Raw genomic sequence first — 24,692 nt, 5'->3', positions numbered from 1 at the left:
AACAGTAATGTTAGGAAATCCCTAATATAAACAAAAAAATTGTAGTCAAGGTAGATGATTACTTTTCTTCAGGTGTCTTTCAGAAGACACCTGCTTCTTTTTATATTTCAAATGCATACACAGTTGTTTCCATGTTTCTGTATACTTTCTAAAAGAAATGGAGCTCATGTAACACACCAGCTCAAAGTAGTTTAACTCCAGTTGGCTTGGAAATGGAAGAAGATGGAATGGTAGTTTTGGGGGGGTTTATGTAGCCATGACAGTTCCAGCTGGCTGGAGATGTTGGCAATGAAATGGTTTTTGCCTTTTATATATTCTTTCCTCAGAAAGGGTGAGGAGAAAGCTGTCTGCAGAGGGTTCCAGGTGAATATTACCAGTTACTTGTGTTGCAATAAGGATGGGCGGTAGAACAGTGGGACACAATGTCTTACATGCCTCAATGTGAAATTTATCTCCTTTTTTTCCCCAGAGTTTTTCTTACAATGAGAACCCTTCAAAACCACTAGCCATGACCTGCATGTTGCAGTTAAATATTATCTTTCTCTCATTTCTCCATTCTCACATCTGCCCACTCCCTGCTTTGCTGTCCTCACCCCTTCCAGTCCTGGATCCTTGTTGTGCTTTGTGTCCCTCTCCCACTTGTCTCAGAGCCTCTGTTAAAGCCTCTCTGTGCAGGGAACAGTGTGTCAGTTGTGTCAGGCACTCTATCTCTGCCTGCCATCCATGCCACATCAAAACCCACTTCTTCCAGGAATGTTCCTTGCCAGTTCTGCGAGTGGGTGATCTCTGTGCTCCTCCCTTCCTGGGCACTGCCCCGTGCTGCTCTGCCCAGCCCTGCCTCTCCCCCAAACTGGCAATGGAAAGCCTTTGGCTTTGGTCATAGGCCTCTCCTCTGCCTTTGGTGTGAGGTTTTGCACTGAACACATGGGTTTGTGTTGATAGGTGCTATTTGAATGGCTCTTCACCAGATAAAATATAGTTCAAATAATACTGAGGGACTCTTCTTGAAAGAATTTTTCCTGTGTCTGTTTCCTTAAAGGAAGCAGTGGTTCTCTGTTCAGTGTAGTGTGAAAGACAAGTCCATGTTGTGATGTGTGAATATATTAATGGATTTATATCTATTTTAAAATCAACTCAGGTAAAGAGGGCTAAAATCAGTTTCCTTGGAATAATGTGGCATGCCTGGTTTGGGGGGTGGTTAGGACAAGAGCTTTGCATTTAAATTCCATGATGATGGCTACTGAGCTGTGCTAGAGTAAGGTATAAGGGCTGCTCTGCTTGGTCTTTGTGCCCCAAGGCTTCTGGGTTTCTGTTTTCTACCACTTTTTCCCAGTGCATATTTCAGAAGATCCTCGTTCCTCATCCTAAAGGATCTGTCAGGGATTCAGATAAGAAATTTGAGTTTCTTTATTTTGGAGGAAGATTTTGTGTGACCAAGAATGGGAGTCAGCAAGTGTCTTGTAATTAGAGCTTGAAGACTGAGGTGTGAAATTTCTCTGATGCACAATGAAGGGTTGCTGCTCAGTGTAGCTGGGTCTGTCATCATCCCAGCTGCAAGTCCTGAACCCACCTGGCATAGTTTGCAATGCAACTGGTTGTTCTAACATCTATGAGGTATAAAAGATAATGCAAGAGAGTGGTCTGACTTTTTCTGCCAGTGTCAGAGCTCCAGACGTGCCCCAGAGCCAGTATGCCAAACACGTCCTGCTAGCACTAGCTCACACGGACAATTTAACAAATACCTTTCTCTGTCATTTGGGTGCAAAAAGAAATGAAAATTGTGCCATGACTAAGGAATAATACATTCTAGTTGCTATTATCATGGGCTCTGCTTAGCAGAATTTTTTAGCTTTTTCATGTCTGTCTGTGAGATAACAGGAATAAAAGCCAGCAAAGTGCAGTGCTAACGGTATGACTGCTTTTAGACAGTTTGGCAGGAAATGCTGTTTCCTGTTCTTTTGATGTTCTGTTGACTTTCTCATAAATATTAACCCATCTGGGGCTTTAAGATTTGTTGTTATGGTGGCATAGACAATGTCAGTGACAGCCAAATTTAAATGTAGCTGTTCCTTTAAGTAGAGTGAACAGGTTCTGGTTAAAAAATGCAGAATTATGCTGTAGTTCTTTTGACTGCAGTGTAACGTCTTCAGATTTCTGTCTGCATAGTCAAGTTGGAAAGTGGGATTAGATTTGCCTTTAAAATATAGACTCATACTGGTTTGGCTTGCTCTTCTGGATCAGATTAGAGCTTCCAGAAGTCCTGTGTCATAGGCAGGTGCCAGGTTCTGTAGGCACACAGTTTGTGGTGATTGGGATGGGGCTGAGCTGAGTCTCATCCCCAGTTGGTTCAGCTGTGAGCAGCAGGTGAGCAGCACTGACAGCAATGAGCCATGGAGTGCCCAGGGGCACTGACCAACCACCAAAGGGAGCAGAGGGCACACAGGTGCAGGGCATCAACAGGAGGGGATAAAATGCTGGGCTAAAGAACAAGAAGGGCTGACTCTTGCAGCCTTCTGAAGTGACCTGATGTTTCTCTGTTTGGGCAGACACCTGAAGCCTTCTGATGAGGTAAGGTGTTACTCTGGATGGGTTGAAGCTTTCTGAAATTGTGTGGTGTTACTCTGTGTATTATGGCCATCTCAAATGTGACATCTGCTGTGACATGGATTCTCAGCACTCTGAGTAATAATTATAGTGCCATTTGATGTGCTTTGCAGATCACCAGATAAATTTATATTTGGAATAAGATGATAGATCCATCTTCTCCATTACTTTCCTAAGAGGAATTGTGTCCTTGTCTTTTGAAACCCCAAGCAAGTGCTGTCCACAGGGGTGTTAAGGTCCCTTCCAACCCAAACTCTTGTGTGATAGAGGTGAACCTCTCCTAACCTTTCACCCTGCCTGTTCCCCTTGGCTGGCACAGTCACGTGAGCCCTGGTTCAGCAGGATGTCTTGGTTAGGGCAGTGCCTCCTATTAGGGTGCACCAACCAGTCTTTTGCGGCTGGCTTTTAAACTTGGGTTTTTTTCAAATCAGATGCTGATAGATGAGCTTTGAAAGGCAGAGGGTGCTGCTTCCCAGAGAGCTGAGCTCTGCAGGCTCGTTTGTGCTGGGTGAAGGACATCTCTAGGTGTCTCCCTGGAAATGCAGCAGCTTCCATTCCTGGTGTTTGTGCATGCCAGTGACACTGTCCCCAGCAGTCTCCTCAGTAAATTGCCAGCCTGATCTTTTGTGAAGAGCAGTCGTGTTGAATTTAGTGTTACTGCATCAAGAGTGAAGCACTGATACTGAGAGTGAGTAATTGTAACCAAGGCTGCCCTTATGCCTGGCAGTGTGTGCTTGGTATTTAGCTGTAACTGTTCCTAATTTGCTCAGTTGCTTGACAAAAGCATAAATGACATCCAGGTGAGAGTTCTTCTGTTGGCTGCAACTCTGTGTCACCATGAAATAATTGTAACATTACATAGAAAGTGATAAATTAATGTTAACTTCAATTGGAGCACTAATTGTATATTGGAGTGATTTTCAACAGAAATGAACGATTGCTATCTCTGCATTTAAATTTCCATCTGAATTGTAAGAGAAAGTTGAGAATATTTTCCCTTGGTGTGGGAAAGAGGTGTGTTTAAAGGGAATATGCATGTACCATCATATTTTCACCTGGATATCACATGTTCTAATGAAAACTTTGGCAGCACAGACAACCAGACTTCCTAAAAGCAATTATAAACAATCTTTTGGGTTAAAGTTCGGGTGTTTACTCTGTAACATTTAAATAATTTACTTATGCATTTACACTTTTTCTGCTGGAGCTACTTAAGAACATAACCCTGCTGAATGCCCAGCTGTCAGCAGAAGAATGAGGGGGTGGCCTAGGAAGTTAGAAATCTATTTAAAAATCTAATTGCATGTTGCACACAGGGAACTGCTTGATGCCCTGACATAAATCAATAGCTTTGTGAGTGTAAATAGTTGTGATTTCTTGAAAAACACTCTCTGGCTGATCTTTATTTCCTGCTTGATTGTGAAGTCCTGAAAGACTAAAAAGAGAAGAGGTCAACATTTGGATACCTAAAATTACTAGGGTCCTTTGGAAGTTCATTTGAGATGTGTCATTATAATCTAGAGAATAAAATTGCTTCTGTTATATACTAGGTAATTTTTTTAAGTAATGTTCAAAAGTGGTTTTGTAAGAACAGGATATTTTCATAAGTATCAGTTAATTTTACAAAAGTCAATAGCACAGGCTATTAGGACTTCAATAATAAAAACAAATTACTTGTAACCAGACATTTCAGTCAGTGAGAATGAAAGCTCTTTGCACATATGTGTATTTAGCTCATAGTTTCTACTCATATTTTAATCTCCCTTGGAGTTCAGTATTAGTCTTTCAAAACACACATGTTACTAATCAAAATATTATTCTTCTAAGGATTTCTTCCTGAAATACCAACCAGAAGACATATGTTTATAGAGACTGTGTTAGAACTTAACAAATACAGGCCAAACAACTTATAATTGGCCTGGTTTTGCTTATTTTGTGTTTTGTTGAATCAACAGCCTTGTGGATGTGAATGTTAATGGATGCCAGAAATGTAAGGTCCGTTAGTTTTAGATTTTGTATGATTTTATTATCTTCTGGAGGTCAAATGAAAGAAAGGGAGTGAAATCCTGACAAGAGACATGAAATGAAAACCACATGTTGTACAGAAGAGCTGTCCAGGGGACAGTGTCACTCATTAGCTGCTACAATAGCTGTTACTTGGTTTGATATAGTGAGCACATTGTTGTGCTGTGACAAAAGCCCAGCAATGTTATTTCTAAAAGGGGCAGGATGCTTTTGGATTGGGTTGGTGTGTTTTGTTTTGCCTTTTGGGGTGCTTTTCCTTTTCCATGGTGATAAGGGCAAAGCTGTGGGATTCAGGCACTTCCTTGGGTGTGGTGTGAGGGGCTGTGTTTAAGCTGCCCCTTTCTGACAGGGTGACAAGGATCCAGTGAGCAGTGTGGGTCTGAGGGACCCTGTCTCTGTTCCATGCTCTTGTCTGGGTGGTCTCACTATTCCATTGTGCAGCCTGGGCTTCCTGGCTGGTGTAAAGCAGGAGGAATGTGAGCCTCCCTGAGCTTCTAGATGTGCTAAGAAAGGAAAGGATTTGGGGCTAATCAGCCCCCACATTGCAATCAAGAGGATAACTTCTCTTACAGTATTGGCACTGTATACACACAGATCCCTTTTCTTGTCTGGTGAGGGCTGATGTTTATGCCAGTAGGATTCTCTGTAGGTGGATTGCTCTGTAGAAATTAATAATTTGCCCTGTGTGCTTTAGCCCAAGAAGTGTCATGGTTAGGTGATACTTGACATGGTCAAACAGGGAAAAGGTGCTTGGCTGGCTGCCCCTGGACCTGTCAGATTTGGGCAGGGTTTTTTGAGTAATATGTAAACAAACAAAAAAATCAAGACAGTTCTGTAATATTTATAGCCTTAAAAACTTTCAGAGAGTCCCAACTCTTAGCTTCTTTCTTTTGGATTCTTGGCACTGATAATAAAAAAGAAATCTGAAGCCACATTATTATACTGCTAGTGGAAACAATCCATATTCTTCTTGTGGGATCTTTTCTGACAGATACAAGGATACATCTGCAGCTGCTGTATTTGGGGGAGTGGGGTGATGGGAGAGCAGCACCTGAGACAACACAGTTTTTGCTGGCCCCATATGTACAGATTTTACTTTGCATTTCTTTTTTTTACTTTGTCCACATTTTGTGCCTAATTTTCCCTTTTGCAGCTGTAGAAGCTTATGCTCGGAAATTGAATGAGATTGTTCCTTTTGGTTCCTTGCTTCTGGCTGAACTCTTTGTATATTCCTCAAAGTGAAATTGCCTTGAAATAATAAGCAGGGATTGTGCAGCTGACTTAGAGTTGAAAGAAGCCTGATTGGGAGCCTCTTTTGTTCATTTCTGGGTTAGTTTAGAAACCGAGCCTTGTGTGAAAAGAAATTGTATGGCCTGAATGGCCAGTTCATCACTGCTAGCCTTTGGTTTAAGGCTTTGGCTTAGATGGCTTTAGTTGTGTTTGGGCTGTCCCAAACAGGGCACAAATTTGGGCTCTGGTTTGTTGGGCTGAATAAGCCCTGTTCTTACACATTCATGAAATAACAGTTTGGAGAGAACTTCTTGGAAGAACTTCAAGGAGGTTGTCAGGTCCAGCTCCCTTCCACAGGGATGAGGTTACTCAGGACCTTGTTCACTCTCCAAGGATGCCCTGTTCCTGTTTTTGACCACCCTTCATGGGTAGAAGTTTATTTTACTGTGTTTAGTTGAAATGTCCACTATCACATGTGTTCTGTTCATTGTCTCATCCCCTGCTGCTATGTCTCTGTGGAAAGCCTTTCTCTTCTCTCTACCCTATGAGAGTGTAGACTGGCAAGGTTTTCCATCAACCTTCATGTCTTATGGCTGGACAAAGGTATTTTCCTCATCATTTCCTCCAGCTTCAGTCTGTCTTGGTGATTTGCAAAGAGCTTGATCCTCTGTGTCAGTGGACTTGTGCTGGGCATCTGAGAGCTGGACACAGCAGCCACATTAATTTCCTGGCATGTTGGCAGGTCTGTTCTGCAGCTGGTTCATTCTTGAAGGTGGCCAGGCCCATTCATGTGCTTTCAGTGATGTCTCAGCGGGTGCTCATGTCACTGTTTTCAAAGACAGTAGTGTGAGTACTCCCTTTGCTAGAATTACCTGACATGATATACTGAACTCTGCTTGTGCTGGTGTAGCTGCTGATCATTTTGGTATTGGCCTCTGCTTCAGCTCTTCCTCCTTTGTTTTCAGCTGGTGATTGCCCAGCTTGCAGTAGAAATTCTTGGCTTCAAGGAATTTGATGTTTTGTATTAAAAATTTATTAAATTAGTCTGGAATGCTTTAGGCAGCTCAACTCCTGGCTCCCTGGGACAGCCCATTATTTTGGTGAGGGACTTTGGAAGGGCCTTTCTTGGCTAGAAAATCCAGCAGCCTTCTGTGAAGAGCATGTGCAGAGCCAGGTGGGAATTGCTGCTGACCTCCATCACGTGCAGAGGCTTGACTCAGAGGCTGAAGGTGCTGGGGGCTACTTTGTAATGTCAGTCTGGCATCTGAGAGAGAGGAAGGGCATCAAAAGTGGGAGCCAAGAGATGAGTGACTATGTCTCTGGCCTGACTTCATCTGCGGGGGAAAAAATGGTGGGGTTTGGGTTCTTTTTAGTTTTTCAGGCAGACAAATAAGGAAACATGCTGAGCTCCCATTCTGAGTGCTGAAGAATGGGAAAGTGTGCTGGGTGGCTGTGACTGAGGTGAAGATGCCATCCAGCCTGCTGAGTTCCATACTTAATTTCTCAAATTTTTTTTTTGCCATGTGTGCATTTGCAATCAATATGGTCCTGCTTCTCTAGCTTATCTGGTATGGCCTGAATTTAGACCTGTCCTGTGTAGTCTGTGGCATTTGTGTACGAAGCCTGGCCTGTTCATTTAATACCTGATTCCACTCTTTCTTCATTGTAAACCATTAGTTTTTCTTTGTTAAACAACATGAAAAGCATTAAATAAAAGAATTCATTTGTTATTTAAATTCTTACCTCAAATGTTGAGGCATGTCCTTTTTTTCCTGCTCAGGTGAGTTGATTGAAAACAAAAGGAGTGTACAAGTAGATTGGAGTGTGCCAATAAAGACCTTCTTTTGCAGGCTCTCTTGTGGCCCAAAAAAGAGTTATCTTTTCAAAGAGTTAGAGACTGAAAGTGCTCTGGTTATGGAGCAGTTCTGGGTTTTGTTATTGTTGTTAGCTGGGTTATAAATACACAGATGTCATTGGCTTGGATTGGAGGCAAATTGGAATAAGAAATGCATTTTCTGCCAAGATATCACTCTCTAAAACTCTGCTCTAGTCCAGAGTTGAGTAGTCTTTTTGAAAGTAACTCCAGTCTGTCTCTATTTGTGTTTGCTCTGTATTTCTGGCCTGTATTTGAGCAGGTTTGGATTATGGCAAGCTGTGGCTGTTACAGAACTAGAGAACAGGTTGCAGATCCTGAAGATGTCAGCAACAAAGGTTTCTGTGGCTCTTGTCCAAAGTTGTGAATGTGGGTGAGAGGTTTTGCAGTGGTGTTTTTAGGCCTTTGATCATATTTTAGAGAAGATTGTTGGTTTATTAAAGCACGGCGCTGTTCAGGCCATTCAGTGTGGAGAACATTACTGTACAAAGGACACCTCATCCAAACCCACATCTTGTTCCTAAAACCTCATTAGTGGCTGCTGACATCTCTGTCTCCCTGTGCCCTGGGGGGTGTTCCTGCCTGGTCTCCCCATTGCTTGGTTCTCTTTCCAGTGTTTCCACAAGTGGCAGGGCTGGTGCCAGGGCAGCAAATGGAGAATGCATTTGCTCTTCTGTGGGAGGAGCACCTTGCCATGTAGCTGGGTGTGTTTTGTTCTTTAAAATTGATTTGTGAAACATCTAGGCAAAAGGCTTTGGAATTTATGCATGTCATGGAGATCTTGGACTGTGACAGGTAACAGATGAGTAGCACTCTCTTTAGCTGTAAGGAATGCCACAAAATAAACATGTTAGAGTGAAAACAGGCACTGTGATCTTCTAGGATTTTTTCCTCCATGCCAGTTTTGGTTCTCAGATGCTCTCCCATTGGGCTAGTGAAATGGAGGTCACCTGGAAACAGGAACAGCTGTTGATAATGCAGTTTGAGGGGCTGTGTGAAAGTTAAATGTGTATGTTTCTGAAAGATGATAATCATTTGCTACCAGTTCTTTTTGGGAAGCAGTGGGGTAGTGGCTGCTTTTTTTCTGTTGTGACTTATCTGTAAAAATCTTTGCTTTGGAAGTCTGAGCTCAGCCAGGGTTATAACTTCTGGTGAAAACTCTTCACAGAGTTTATCTTAATACATTATGTTTTTATTTAACTGTGTGCCAAAGAAAAGATGAGTTTTGGTAGCTCAAACTAATTCCCAACCAGTTTTATGGGATAATAAAAGTTCTTTTTAAAAACAAACAAACATTTGCTTTGTAGGTTAAGTAGTTATTTTTCCTGGTTTGAAGTCAAAGATTTCTTTTCCTGTTACATGCTTAAGGAAACCACAACAATGCTCTTAGCTGCATTTAAGAATGTTCCCTGCTAGATCTAGAAGCCACTGAAGTTGAAATAAGGAGGTTTTCATCACTGCCTATGGGTTGCAGCTCTCCATTTTACTTGACCTAAGAATAACCCCATTGATCTCACAGAGGCTGTAATTGTGGGAAACTACCTGTCAAAGCGAGGAATTTCTTGAAAATCAGCAGGGTGCTTCACCTGAGTTGAAGATAAGAATGTGGAAACTACTTGTATGCAGGTTTATTTCACTTTTTGTGTAAAGAGAATATTCTGAAAGACCTCTTTAGAGGCTGTAGCTCCAGAGATATGGGATTGTAGACCAGCCTGTTGGAAGTCCTTACATGACTGTTTTATCACTTTGTTTTCTTTTTTGTCAAGTGGTTGCAATTTGTTGATGCAATCAGCTGGAAGATCTAATGGGGGAAACCTGTGTTTGGGCCATGTACAGTGTGGTAGTAATTAAGAGTCTGTGTAGCACTTTGCACCAGACATCAGCGTGAAAGAACAAAGAAATATTGAGAAGAGAAAGGCAGCACTAGCACAGACAGTCATGGGAAATCTATTTCTGTGCTTACCTGACTTTTTTTTCCTTTCTTGCCATGTCTGTAGCAGTTGTTTCTGCTTCGAGCAGATGGAGTGGGGAAGCAGCAGTTGTGAGCTGGTCTTTCATGTGCTCCTCCCTAGAGGGTGCCAGACGCCCGCGTTCTGCAGCCTGTGCTCACAGCCAGGTGACACCGGCCCGGTGGCACTGCTGGCATTCTGCAGCCCGGTGCCATCGGCCCGGTGGCACTGCTGGCATTCTGCAGCCCGCTGCCATCGGCCTGGTGGCACTGCTGGCGTTCTGCAGCCCGGTGACACCGGCCCGGTGGCACTGCTGGCATTCTGCAGCCCGGTGACACCGGCCCGGTGGCACTGCTGGCATTCTGCAGCCCGGTGACACCGGCCCGGTGGCACTGCTGGCATTCTGCAGCCCGGTGACACCGGCCCGGTGGCACTGCTGGCATTCTGCAGCCCGGTGACACCGGCCCGGTGGCACTGCTGGCGTTCTGCAGCCCGGTGACACCGGCCCGGTGGCACTGCTGGCATTCTGCAGCCCGGTGCCATCGGCCCGGTGGCACTGCTGGCATTCTGCAGGCTGTGCTCACAGCCAGGTGACACTGCTGGCATTCTGCAGCCAGGTGACACCGGCCTGGTGGCACTGCTGGCGTTCTGCAGGCTGTGCTCACAGCCCGGTGCCATCGGCCTGGTGGCACTGCTGGCATTCTGCAGCCAGGTGACACCGGCCCAGTGGCACTGCTGGCATTCTGCAGCCAGGTGACACCGGCCCGGTGGCACTGCTGGCGTTCTGCATCCCGGTGACACCGGCCCGGTGGCACTGCTGGCGTTCTGCATCCCGGTGACACCGGCCCGGTGGCACTGCTGGCGTTCTGCAGGCTGTGCTCACAGCCCGGTGACACCGGCCCGGTGGCACTGCTGGCGTTCTGCAGCCCGGTGCCATCGGCCCGGTGGCACTGCTGGCGTTCTGCAGCCCGGTGACACCGGCCCGGTGGCACTGCTGGCATTCTGCAGCCCGGTGACACCGGCCCGGTGGCACTGCTGGCTCCTCCTGCCCGCAGCAGTGCGAGCATCGCTGGCTCTGGAAGGTGCAATGAGCAGAAATGACTGGGTTGAACGGTTCAAGCAGCTCTCACACAGCCTCAACCGTGTGCTCTCATTCCTGGGTTTCTGCTTACTGTAACTGGTGTGCTATGAATCGTTTGTGTTGGTCAAGAATAGCTTTGTGAGAAGGAAACAGTTTCAAGATAAAACAGCTGTAAATGGTTCAGGAGTTGTGCTGACCAGTTACTGCAGTAAATACCTGCTTTCCTGAGTCACTGGGAGCAGCTGGTGAAAACTAAAGTATTACAGAGCCTGTGTTTTCTGACTCTTAGTCACCCCCTCTGCTATGTGAGATCTCAATGTTTCTGATATTTAACCATTTTTGCAGCAACACTTAAAGATACAGCACATGAATGTTTTGAAATGAGTGCGAGAGAGATGTTATGAGTGGGAGGCACAGATGCTATTTATGGCTTGTAGCACCTGTGACTACAGAAGCTTTCTTTGAAGTAAATGTGGGATTCCATGTGTCCTTTAAAGCACTTTTTTTTTTTTCTCCTCCCTCAAAACGTATGGCAGCAGTGGTTCAGCCTAGCCCTGCACAGCCTCCTGTTGGCCTCTGGGCTGGGTGTGAAAGGTTTGGGACGTAACTTTTGGAAAGAGAAGATGAGGCAGCTCCTTGAGGTGTGTTGGAAACGCTGCCTCTGTGGCAGTGAGAGATGCCACTCTGACATGGTATCCTCCACAGTGCTTCAAGGCTGTAGAAAAAAGTGCATGGGAAGACCTGAGATTATACTCAGGTATATGTACTTATAGCTTTTCTTCATGTATAAAATGTGCAAGGAAAAGAGCCCCATTAATGGGGGTTTGTCTCCTTAAGCTGCCTGCCATGAAGACCATCCATTGGAGTACTGCACGTGTCTGAGCTGGGTCTCCATGCTCATTCCTTGGGGGCCAGTTAGGGTTCCCTTGTTTGTTTTGGAGTAACAGAGCATAAGGGTCTTTCAGACTTGAGTGTGTTTTTTCCTCTCTGCTTTCTTTGCAAGTGCCTTCAAGCCTTCATGAAAATAAATACTGGAGACAAAGACCTTTGCTAAGAAAACATGTATAAGCTCTTTTTGTTTTGAAAGGGTGGGTGATAAATATTTATTTAAGTGTTGAGAAATGAGACATGAGCTTACCAAAATGTGAGTGATCCTTGTTTGCATCAAGGCAGAGACTGTAATTTTGTTGTCATGTCTTGCTTCAAATGTTTATCTGCTACTTGTATGGACTAACTGAAGAGAAGTTTCACTATAAACTGTGGGTCTATGTCTGGAGCTGTGGGTGACAGCCACTGGCCACTTGTGTTGTTTGTGTGCTCCTGGGGAGCTGCTCATCATCTGTACCAGGATATGATGTATGTGGAATGGTAACTTGTAATGGTGGCATGAGCCTTATCATTGTAAGTGAGTTCTTATTGCTTGTACTGCTATGCTGCCTTTAGTTCCTGCTACTGGTTTGAGGCTTCTGTGGGCCAGAGTGAACACACTGCTGTAAGCAGTTCCAGGGGTGTTCCTGTTCATTTTGAGGGCTCCTGGGCTCACCTGGCACTGCTGCTTTAGGATTGTCACACTACAAGAGCTTCTGTGGAGCTTCCCAGTATATGTCATGCAAAAATACCCTGGAGAGGCAGGCTTGTTTCCCATATTAACAAACCCCAACAAAATGGTGCCTGTCATGCTGGCAGCTGGGAGGTCTCATGGCAAAGGGGCTCTAACCTGCATCCATCCTCCTTGTTGAGAAGAATGCAGCCTCCTTTGGGGGTGCAAGAAGGATCAGTGTTGAATTTGATAAGTCATCCTCTCACTAAAGGATATTCTCCAACACTTGTCTTTCTGCCTTCCTCTTTAAAGCCCTCAGCTGAAGACCAAAATACCAATAGATTGTATCCTGTTTATTATGATCACAGGAATTCAAATGCCACAAAGAGCAAGGAAAATTAATGGACTAAAGGTAAGCTGTGGGAAGGAAAACAGCTTTTAATGTGGTGTGCTAATGAGGTATGAAATAGGTGTGTAAGAAAATGTTTGGTAGCATCTTTAGAAAATCTTGCAGCCTACAGAAACAGAAACACAGGAATACTGTGAAAGAGAAATAACTCAGTGCTTGCAGGAGTAGTTTACTGTCTGCTACAGACTTAGTGCAAGAGAGAGTTTCCCTCTTCACGCCCTGGCTGCCTTTTTGCAGAGCTGGTATCTCTTTCATGTGGAAGCTGAGGCTGGAATAGCTGTAAGCTCGGGGATACAGATGCCTTTGAACTCTGCTTTCTTATCATGGACTTTATAAGACATGGCAAGTGTGACCCACTTCTGTTCCTGCACAGCCTGGCTGCTACACAGACCCAGCCCCAGGAGCTGCTGAGGACTGGGTCAGTGAAGTCCTCTGGGTTAAAACAATTGTCTTGCCTAATTTTTCTTTCTCTTCACTGAGCTGCCTTTAGTGGTCTCCTTCCCAGCCTGTCCCCACAAACCATGATGCTGCTGTTACATGTCTGTGTAGCATAGCTAAAAGGAGTGGTGGATAAGAGTGGGGTGAGAGTGGGCCCTGGGAGGTTTCCAGTGTGCATATTCCTTAGCCCAGCATTGCTGCGAAAGCCTTCGTAATGGGGAATAAAGAGCTGCTTGCACTATGGAGTATTTTGCTTCCCAGGGGGTTTCAGTGAATTTTGTTTCTGGATTAAAGTGCTAATTAACACAAAATAGTGCTGAATGCTTCACTGTAAGAGTAACTAACACTGTTGATAACTGGTGTATAAACATAGTGTATGCTAATGAGATCCCTACCTTTGTAAAACAAAGCTGTTAATACTCTGTATGTGTCCAGGCATTTTTAGTGGCTGGGAGGTTTCCTTTCCAATAATAGCTTATGCCTCTGTGAGATTTCCTCAAAACAGAAGAGATTTATTTTATTTTTTTTTAGCTCCTCAGTGGTTTCTTTTCCCCCTGTGCATTAGCTGTTTTTCAGTTCTTGAATTTTGATCAAAGCTGGAGGCTACTTTTAGCTGGCTTTGGCTTATTAGTTTACTTGCTTTCAGGCTAAGTGTCATTTTTCTCTCCGAAAAGCCAAAATGCCAAGATTGTGTCATTTCTGCTTGTATCTAATAATAGCTTAATCCACAAATAATTGTAATGAAGTTACTAAGGCTACTGGCAGAGAATAGTGTGATCCAAAGACCCCCTGGAATGGATGGGATTCCTCTCTGAGAACAAAGGGAAGCTTTGAGTCGAGCCCTAGGGTGCTGTTCCAGACACACGTGCGTGCACATGTGCGACTGTGCTGGGCTGCGCTATGGAAACTAAATTTCAAAAAAATGCTGCCAACTCTCCCAGCTGAGCACTGGTGAGTGAAGGAGGATGCTGTACAGACAGACAGGAGATGTGTTAGCAGCCCCCAAGGCAGCAGAGCAGTTGCCATAACAGCCAGCAGCAGATGTTACCCAGGACTGGATTGCTGCTGTTGGAATTAGAGTAGGAACGGAGGTGTCCCAGCTGCCAAGTGCATCCTTGGTGTGGCCAAGGTGTCAGTGGCAGCTCTGGAGCAGGCAGGGGGCTGATGAAAACACAAACAATAGCAGCAGGATTGCTGGTTTGGTGCAGGAATTACTCAGCTGTGCCACTGTGCCCTTGTAATCCCATTAGGAAGTCAGACTAACAAGCATGGTAGGAGGCCCCCTCTGCAGGGCTTGCTGCTGGGGGGGCAGGGACGTCTCACCAGCGTGTGAAGGGTGTGTCCAGGAGCATCCAAGGGGAGGAAGAGCCAGGTGGGTGCATTGGCAGGGCTGGGGGCCAGGTTGTGCAGTGCCTGCCAGTGCTGCTGACTGTTTTCTACATGCACTTAAAGCTGTTTGCTCTAGAGAAATAAGGGCAAGAAATAATGGTAATGAGTTTGTTGCTGTTAAAGGACAGATCTAAAGAATTTACCTTTTCAGGGAAATGCTTTAATTAGAATTACGATGTCTTTTGCCAGATTGCTGAACAATTAAACTCTACTTAAGCCCAGAAAAGGTACTTCCATAAAAAGTTTTCAGTGTAGTTCCTGGCTCAGATTGTGAAAGAGGGTATTATTTACAAATATCTCATTAACAGACATTATAAAGTTGATTATGCCCCTGTGGGAATTGATGACAAAACTTTTCATGGCCTTCATTAGAAACTAAAACCTTTTGATGCAAGGTAAATACGGTTTTGGGTGCACATATAATGAAGTTACACATATTAGCTTAAAAGCAGCTGCTCTGGAAACCCTATTGGAAATTTTTAGTTTTCCTAATGTGTAGGAGAAATCCATTTTCTGTAGGTATTTTTAGTGCTGACTTCCTCTCCTGTGCTATTATCTTACACACTCTGCCATTAGTGCTTGCTGTGTTTCCAGGTCAGCCATGTGATTGCCTGAGCATCCCTGCCTGCTTTTGAATGACTTGCCAGGCAGGAGCCAGAGAGGCAAGTTGTGGGTGCTGGCTGCCAGCAGCAGCTTCCCCCAGCCTGGAGCCCCTGATAACACACAGAAACCCTCTCTTCTCACCCTCTGGGAAGGTCACCACTGTGTGGTTCAGAGTGAGACCCTGTGTAGGTGTAAAGATGTTTCTCAGTGAAGGCAGAAGGTTGTGTGTAGGAGCACAGAACAGCCCCACTGTTGAGAGGCATTTCAGAGCTGCTGCTTTGCCTTGAGCCACAGTTGTTTCAGCATGAGCTGGATGAAGCACACAGATTTCTGCCTTTTTGCCACTTGTTACATTTACAACTCAAATGAACTTGCTGTGCTTCAGAAAATTGCAAGAAGTGGTGAAAACATTGTAGGCAAATCCCTCTGTGAGCTTTTTTTTTTTTTTGTGTGTGTGTGTGGTACAAAACCCCTTAGGCAAAGTGTTTTAAAGCCAGCAGTGCTGATAATGAGAGTTAATAACTTTGCAGATATTGGCTTTTTTGCTATGTACGACTTTTTTAAGAAGGTATTTAAACTGATCCAGGCAGTTGCTGTGGATGCCTCTGTGTGTGTTTAATGAACAGCTGGCTCTTTTGAACTGGGAATTTTAATACTTTCAGTTCCATGAAACTGGAATCGGAGCAGGCGGACGATTGTACAAGAGAGGGAGTGCATTTTCTCATGCGAATTCAGGAGCAGAGAGGGAGGGAGGGAGAGCAAAGCATCGTAATATTGCGTGTGTTTCTGTTTCAGTGGATCAAATCTTTCCTCTGTCTGCATCCAAGCTATTTGGTTGTGATCAGATGATCAGAGCTCAAGGAAGCGATTGGAGAGCGAGCTGGCTGCAGCTGCACTGTAGGCTGTTTTCAGGGACAAGGAGCCACTGTTTTTCAAACATAGCATAAACATAGAAGTTATTTTGTAGGCTTCAGGATGCAGATATGGGTTGTGCTGCCAGCATTGTTCTGCTCCAAGCCTTTCGTTCTGTGGTACAGAGGAACTGTCCACATATCTGCAGGCGCCGGCGACGAGAGGAGTTGTCACATGAAATTCTGCCGCTGGACAGTGATGATGAAATGAGCAGACCCAGGACTCTCATCATAATGGTATGGTACACTTTAACCAAGAGAGAGGTGACAGAATTATTATTACAGATGTGATGTGATTATTTTTTTCCTTTGAGAATATATTCATAGAGAGAGAGCATTGACAGGCAGTTTGTCACTTTGGTTAGTTTGCTGCTAGATTTGCTGTGTCTATAATACTACTTTATAGGTGAAGCTGTAAGCTGCACATAAGCTCTGTGTAAAGTAAATGTTCTTTTATTTAATTGTTGGTGGGTTTTGTTTGTGAGATAGGCAGCACTGGAGCCGGTAGCATGGTTATGCTTTATTTCAGACTTGGAATTCCAAACAGCAGACAGCTTAGGAAATGTTTGCTAAGTCTGTTCATCATAAAAACAAAAACAAACCCAAAAGCCAAACAAAACAAAAAAAAAACCCCAATCTTTACTTGCACCCAGGATGCAGTTGGAATTCATATGAAGTTATATGCAAATAAACTCCCATATATCTTTGCCTCAGACAGTTTGCAGCAGCACAATGTTTGCTGGATCACTGCTTTCCGGGTTACTGAGTTGCCTCTGTTCTTTAATGAAGGAGGGCTTGAAAGGCTGGCTGTCTCTGAGTGTCATTTTCTTCCTGAATTAAATTTTTATTTTGTCATGGGAATATAATAAGCATTATAGGTTTATTAGAAATAGGTGACAGGGTTGTTCCTGATTATAAATCACTGTTCCAGAATGAGGAATACACTTACTGCCTAGTTACTGCTCTTCCTTGCCAAATACGCATATGGTGAGCATTTCCAGAACCCTGGAGTGGTTTGCATCTGAGGTGGCAATAATTTGTTACTCTGTGGCTATCACTTGATAAAAATACTACCAAGACACTCAAAATAATATTTTGTCAGTTTGTCAGGACGCTCATTTATATCATTTAAGTGGTAGAGATTTGATGAAGTTCAAAGTGCGCTCCCATGGTACTCTGATGATCCCACACAGGGCTGTAACTTAGTGGTAGAGGGTAACATTAGAGAATGTAATAGCTGTCCTGAGCAGCTGTTTTGACTAGATGAGTAGAGCATTGCTGCCCATGGAGAGGTGTGTGGTGCAGTCATGGCAACGATAGTAGCAAGGACCCAATCTCAGCAGTGCTTTAGTATCAGCTGAGGGTATTCTCCAGTGCAGGGGGGAGTTGCATTGTCATAAGGAGGAAGGAAATTGATTTCATCATTGTCAATCTGATGTTAAAGCTTCTTTTGCTCTAAAAGTATCTATGTCTATGACAACAAACTTTTTTTTTCCACCTAATGGTTAAATAAATGACCTCAGCAGCATATAAATGCATAAATGGCTCCTTTCTGGTAGTAATTTCAAGCATGATGAAGTGGGAAATGTCTGGAAGCACATCTGAGTATGGATCATCTGTAACTTGCTTCAGTCCTTGGAAGAAAAGGGTAGTCTTGGGTGTTGTGGCAGCAAAACATTGTGCCAGCCCTGCCAAACCCAGAAATACTCATCAGCAGCCTGAGTTGTGTTCCTTGTGTGGTAAATCCTGTGAGATCAGGGCTCCAAGAGCCAAGGTCCCTGGGCTCTCAGGGAGGTGAGGCTTTACCCTGCAGTGTGGAGGGAGCTGTGGGAGGGGAGACATTCTGGTCAAGGTGATGTGTTACCTGATGCTGGATGTGGGCTCCGAGAGCCCCTCAAACTCATTCCCCAGGACATGCACTGGTGCTTGTCCTGCCAGAAGGCTGCCCTTTCCCAGGAGCTTTGTGGGATCATTTTCTCCCTCTCAGTCCCTTTGAGAAGAGGAGGAGGAGTGGTCCAGCCCTGTCCTGAGGCTGGGGTAGGTGCAGGCAGGCGCTTGGGAAGAAAGTTGCTGGGCAGAGGTTGACTTTAGACACATCTTTCTCTTCAGGATGTGTATTATTACCATGCTTTTGTTTTGAAGCAGTTAATTATGTAAATATCTAAATGAATTTGCCATTAAACCTTGCAGTGAGGCTTAGGAGTGATGTGGAGACCTGGTGAACTGAGAAAAAAGTGCTGTTTCCACCTGAATTTATGTTACTTAAAAGAGCAGCATGATAAAGAGAGCTGGAGGCTACTGGGCCTTAATACAACAGGTTATGGTCCTAACAAATGAGTTTTTCCCCTGGGTCTGTTGTAGATCCTTGAGGATTATGTCTGGATAATAGAGTGGAGGCAACTATGTAGATGAGCAAAAGAGAGTTTGGTTCCCAGTGCCATTATGCACATTGTGCAGATGCCAGGAGCTAAACTGATCCAAATGAGATTCCCAAGTGCTCGTGTCTGAGGGCAGTGAGTAACTGGAGTGCCCAAAGAAGAGAGGTGAGGAAATCTCAAATGCAGAATACCAGAAGTACACTGGTGGGCCTGGGTGTGATCATTTGGCTCCTGCCAGCTGAAGATCTGGCATTCTGTCTCTTCCTGCCTTCAGATGAAATGGTCTTCCTTTGTAGCTTGTGTGCCACTGCCTCTATGAGCCTTTGGTATTGATTTCAGGAGACAAACTATGCCTTCTGGTTGAACAGCTTTTTGAAGTCACCAGGCTCTGTGGTCTGTTCCTGCAGGTTTGCCTGTCCTATGTGTAGCAAAAGGAACATTTTGGTGTTGCCTTGATACAGAAAGCAACCCTGAATCAGAGAGAACAGCAGTCTACCCTAAAATATCTCAAGTAAATAAACAGCTCTAGGGATGTGCCCCATTTTCCTTTGTTAGTCACTGAAGAGGAAGATCCTGGTAGGATATTCTTCTAGGAATTGTTTTTGTCAGTGGCATCTCCAAACAGGAGATTTTGTGGGTGCACTCTATGAGAAAAGAAAGGAAGAAGTCCCAAGCACAGCCTCCAGCTATTGCTTAATGGCTACCTACTAATCACTGTGTGAAGCCTTTAGGCATCACAGCAGGCATTTCTAACATTCTGGTCCTTGCAGAACATGAGGATTGATGTCTTTATTCAGAGAAAAATTTTTTTCTTCTGTTTATTAGTTTGAAAATCTGATTTTACCCTTAGGCAAGACAGATAAATCATTAGTTTTACATCTTGACTGGATCCACAGAGCTGGGAGAGATGTTGGAAAGAGAAAACTGTAAATTCTCTGTCAATTACTGTGGTGTGTCATCTTCTCTTGGATGAAACCCTGGAATGTGCCAGAGACATGGAAAGCAAGCGTCCAAACAACCTCTAATATGGTGTACAAGTTCAATCAATTTGTTCAGTGACAGTGATTTAATTGACCCTTGTTTTCTGTACCTTTAAGAGCATGTCTGCAAGAACTGGCTTTCAAAATAAGACTGAGATGATGAGGTTTGGGGTACTAAAAACCTTTCTAGAGGGAATGCAAATGGCTGTGCATGCTGTTTCCACAACAAAAAGGAGAAGAGGAAGATGCCTGAAGGAAGAAAATGAAGTACATGGGTTTGTAGAGCTGTTTGGTGTTTTAAGGGGGGCACTAACATTCAAGATGATGGTTTGCATTTGGAACTTGTGACTTGAAGTTGAGCTTTATCTAGTAGGTCATTCTTTGGGTTTGTTCATGCAATTTATTACAAACTGTGCCAACTGAGGTTTGTGTGATAAGAGCAAAGTGTATTTGAGGATATGATCCTGCTTTTCCCCAGCCCCAGCTTTCCTGCCCTTGGTAATAAGCTACATTAAAATGTAAAAATTATTTTGTATTTTTAATAAAATAGTGTAACTTGAGCTGACTTATTAGCTTGAACACAGCAATATTTACTTCATTAATGGTGACCAAGCTGCTTCTCAGGTCATTTAGTTTGTAAATGAATTTTTACTCTTCTAAAAGCAGTAGAGAGAACAGAAGCATGGCTTTGAGAATTTTCCATCATCTAGTATTGCAGTTTTCCTCCAGAACTGTGTTCCTTAAGTTTTGTTGTACAGTCTGTGTTAATTTTCTACTTTCAGTTGAAGTAATTTTGTGCACTCATCTCATTTGTACGTGTTTCTCTCCTGAAGGCCTGTACAATAGAAGTGCTATCAATGGGTGGCAACTCTAGGAGTTGCAGGATCTCTGACTCATAACTTACTGGTTTTGAATGTGGGAATGTGTCTGTGTATACTCAAATGGTGGGGAATTGCAGTGGCTTTTGGAGGCTCAACCCTGGGAACAGAAGGGTGTTCCCTTCTTGCAGTGTCTTGGAGGAGGGATTGTCTTTGCAAAGCAAGGTTACCCAAAGCTGGAAAATAAAAAAAAATACTCAACATTTTCATGACTTAGCTCAAGTCAGTAGCTTCAGTGTGTAATACACTTTTAAGCAACAATAAGCATATGAAGCTTTATTTGACCTTAACTTCCACTTCAGCACTTGACCTCAGCAGGAACAGAAACAAGCCCATGTTTGAATAAATGAATAACATTAGAGTGTAAGGAGGAGAAGTAGTAAGTGATGCACAAAATGCAGTTCTGCTTCAGTGTCATCCTGGCTAGTGTTCTTGTTACCATTGCAGCTTCTCTGTGTGTTGTGCCCAGTGCCCCTCAGAGCTGAGAGTGACTGCAGTGACTGCCAGCCTTTCCTTCCCCACCAGGGACAGTGTCCCTTGCTGCTCCTCAGCAGCATGTTGGGTTTGTTTTGGTGTTTACCTGTTCAGACAGCAGCTGTGGCTCTGGGTAGAGGTTCTTATATACAGAGGGGAGGAAATGTGTGTCGGTTTTCATTCTTCAGCGTTGCAGTACCATGTAGTATATGCATATGGTTCAAGAAAAGCTGGTGTTAAAAGTGCCCTTTTACCACTGAGCAAATCTTCTCCATCTGACTTTGGTACTCTGAGCAATGTTTTATATTGCTTTCACTTATTAGTGTTGCAGCAATGTGTATAGTATGACAGTGTGTGAAATGTAATTATTATGAATGTGTTAACCAAATTTTTTGTGACAGCTTATGAAGAGCGTGGGCTCAAAGCAATAAAGTGATGAAAACATTCTCCTATATATGAGGAATTTATTCTCTTTTCCTAGGGAAAAAAGAGAGAAGTAAGCTATTTATTTTTAAGCAATGCCTACCTGAAAGAGTAGGATATAAATTAAAGAGGCACAGAAAGTCTGTAATTCTCGGTCCTTGGGAGTGCTTTGGGAAGGTGATTTATGCATTACACAAAAATCTCTATTTAGGATGTGTGTTCAAAATACTGCTTGAGAGAGAAGAAAATTGACCTATAGAAAGGCAGGGGAACTTGATTAAAGCCAAGAATACAAAGAGAGAAACAAATCTGCACAAGAAAAGAAGGAAAAAGACAAGTCAGGTTTTCCAGGCTTTGGCCACCTGCAGGCTGCTTCCCCCAGTGAGGTTTTGGTACTGGGATGTGTGGCTGCTGCTGGCACTGACCAGGCTGTGGGAGTGGCTTAGGTTGATAGTTCATATCTATAAAAGTTATCTAATTAAGTGATAAAAGTAATAGACCTTCTGTGGTGTCTTGGCTGAGCAGGTGGTTCCCTGCTCCCTTACAAGGAGCCCATCTCCATTGGGCAGGATTCACAGAATCACAGCACACTCTGAGTTTAGCAGCACTGTCACTGCCCATAGCTCACAGGAGGCAGGCTGGGGCAGCACAGGCAGTCTGTCTTGCCAGAGGAGTGCAGAATCCCCCTGTGATGCTCCATTCCCACTCCCAGCACAACACAGGTGTTTGCACTGCATTACTGTGGCAGCAGCTCTCTGGCCACAGAGAGCAGGCACAGACTTTCCCAGAAAAATCCTGGGAAGCTGTGTAGAAGCTGTGGGAAACTTAGAAGAAAAGAATTCCAACAACTATTATCTCTCTTTTTGTAACCATTGTTTATAGATATGGTTCTCTAGAGTGTGTTATTGATAACCACCAATAGTGTGTGAGAAGTTTTCACTTTGAGACCAATCAAGTCTTAGGTCCACCATTGTTTCTATAAGAACTGTAGATTTCTAAAAATTAAGTATCTTTCATACCTTCTAGATCATAAAATCAATACTTATTACCCAGCTGGGGGCCTACTACCACACATTACCAGTGAGAGCATTCCAACAGGGATCCACTGCTGGAGCACTCACCTGGGATGGGCAGGGCAGCTGGACAGCCTCTGGCTCGCAGGGACAGCGTGGTGGCAGCAGGGACAGCGTGGTGGCAGCAGGGACGGCGTGGTGGCAGCAGGGGCAGCATGGTGGCAGTAGGGACAGCGTGGTGGCAGCAGGGGCGGCGTGGTGGCAGCAGGGGCGGCGTGGTGGCAGCAGGGGCAGGGGCAGCATGGTGGCAGCAGGGACGGCGTGGTGGCAGCAGGGACAGCGTGGTGGCCGCAGGGGCAGCGTGGTGGCAGCAGGGACGGCGTGGTGGCAGCAGGGGCAGCGTGGTGGCCGCAGGGGCAGCGTGGTGGCCGCAGGGGCGGCGTGGTGGCCGCAGGGGCAGCGTGGTGGCCGCAGGGGCGGCGTGGTGGCCGCAGCCCTCACATCTGCCCGTGCGCTCGCTGTCCTGGCCCCGGCTCTGGCAGAGTGGGTCTCTCTGGCTGAGCCAGGGGAGCTGCAGCTGCCTCCAGCACAGCACAAAGGAACAGTATATGAAGCTCATGCTTTCAGAAAGCGATGTTAGTGCCAGCCCTCAGCCCTTGCCTCTCACTGGCCTTAACTCACTGCTGGCTGTGGCCCTCAGAGCTGGGCTGGGCTTTCTTTTTCCTGCTGCTGTCAGTACAGAATCCTCAGTGTAGCGCTGAACTGGATTTAAATGCATATGGCTGAGTCCAGAGTCCATTTCAGGCCTTTGGCCACAAATATGGGATATTGATTTAGCTTGGAAGCAGCTCTGCCCTGGAAGAGGTATGCTGAGTGCAGAAGGGAGCCATAAAGACACCAGGCCCCTCAGAGAGCGCTGGCCAGCCAAAAGTACTGCCAAAGGAAAAGCTGCTGGCAGGGAGGGCTGTCGAGGCAGACAGTGTGTAGGAGAGGAAGAGTTAAGTGATGAGAGAGAAGCCAAGAGGGAGCTGTCTTCTCATCTGGAATTAAATAGGCACACTGCTGTTAAACTTTGGTCAGATACTTGGTTTTAGAGGGCTACCCACCATTGCTCTGTTGATATATCATATTCTAATGCTGCATTTTGCCTCCCTCCTTGTTTTCTTCAAAAGCTTTGCTTTTACTTCAGAGTGAGTCTGTCTCTTCCTCACTTATATTAAATTCTTCTCCCTTCTCCTTCTTCCATCTCCCCCTTCCCAAAGTGTAAAATCATCTTCTGCTTTGACTTCACCATAAATATGCTCCATTCCCCTCCCCTGAATGGATTTGAAATCTGCATGGAGTGCAAAAGAACTGTTCCTGATATTTCTCACTTCCATGAAATTTCTTCTTTACAGCACCAATCTTAATACACTTGTTCTAAACCTAGTTTAAATAAACCAGAATGCCACCTTAGCACATTTCAGACAAAAGCATTATGTAAAGTTTCACTGCTCTTGAGAGACAGAGTTTTATCTCTGAACCTTTATCTCCATGCTTCATACTCTTCCATCCAGCAGAACTGTTTGGTTTTGGTGTATGTGGAGGGTCTCTTGCTCTGTAACCTCTGGGCAGCAAAGCAAGGTTATGTGGTAACAGGAGTCACTTCTCTTCATAGCAGCTGCTCAACCCTTCCACCATCAGCTGTCAGAAAGTTGAATGGATGAGTAGATACTGGGAATGCACCTGCAGCATAAAATTAGGTGTGGTCAACTGTGTGCTGCACAACCTGATGCGGGTAGCTTTGTTCTTGGCTTTTTCTGTGCATCTCAGGGGGATTCCCACCTGATTTCAAAAAACCTCTCAAGAGATTCTGACTTGTAGATTACATTTCCTGAGCCATACAGGGTTTTGATGAAAGGCAGCAGTGCTTCATGACTGTCAGCTGCCTGCTGTCATTGTGGGGGTGAGTACAGACCAGCTCCAGCTTGCACCATCTCCTGTAGTGGAAGGGGAACTGGACAGACACAGACAAATGGTTTTGATGTTCCCTTGACCAAAGAGAGTGTTGTAAAGGCAAAACATAGGATTTAATTTCTAGGTTTACACAGCATTTCAGCCTGTTTGAGGATGTCAGGTAGTACTGGCACTTTTATGAGTAAAACAAAAATTAAATTACCTGCTGAAGTACTCACCTGAACTCCTGTTCCCTGCAGTAATGTTCAGGAATATAGGAGCAGGTTTGTTACCTTCAGAGTGTTTGGAGCTAAGGAAGATGGAGGAAAATGGACTGTTGAGGAAATATAGGAACCATTCCTGGTCTTTCAGCTTTAAAGCACTTCCTTGAATAATTAAGGCTTCCAGCTTGAATTAGTGACTGGAGTGAGGAATACCACAATAGTGAAAGGATAGGGATTCAGCATCAAAAAGCAAGTCACATGAATACTTCAGGATATTTTAGGTGGCAAGGGTTTGACATCATCTCAAGGCTCTATTCCAAGTCCAGTCCAGCTGA

At 44.6% G+C, this 24,692-nt stretch overlaps 1 protein-coding gene across 2 annotated transcripts in view; it reads left to right on the top strand.

The window, feature by feature from the left end:
- The window catches only part of DOCK10 (dedicator of cytokinesis 10), a 144,159-nt gene that overhangs the window by 9,631 nt on the left and 109,836 nt on the right, over positions 1–24,692 (top strand). The window contains exon 1 of one of the 2 annotated variants that reach the window (XM_054515908.1): positions 16,100–16,289. The exons of the other annotated variant lie outside the window; for it this stretch is intronic. Within the exon in view, the coding sequence (XP_054371883.1) occupies positions 16,125–16,289 (165 nt within the window). The 5' untranslated portion in view covers positions 16,100–16,124. Of the gene's footprint in view, positions 1–16,099; positions 16,290–24,692 lie in introns of those variants that run through there. 2 annotated transcript variants of the gene reach the window in all.

This window comes from Molothrus ater, chromosome 10, assembly GCF_012460135.2.
Source record: "Molothrus ater isolate BHLD 08-10-18 breed brown headed cowbird chromosome 10, BPBGC_Mater_1.1, whole genome shotgun sequence".
Taxonomy (NCBI): Eukaryota; Metazoa; Chordata; class Aves; order Passeriformes; family Icteridae; genus Molothrus; species Molothrus ater.
The sequence above is the reverse complement of the archived record's forward strand: the minus strand, read 5'-3'. Positions and strand labels throughout refer to the sequence as shown.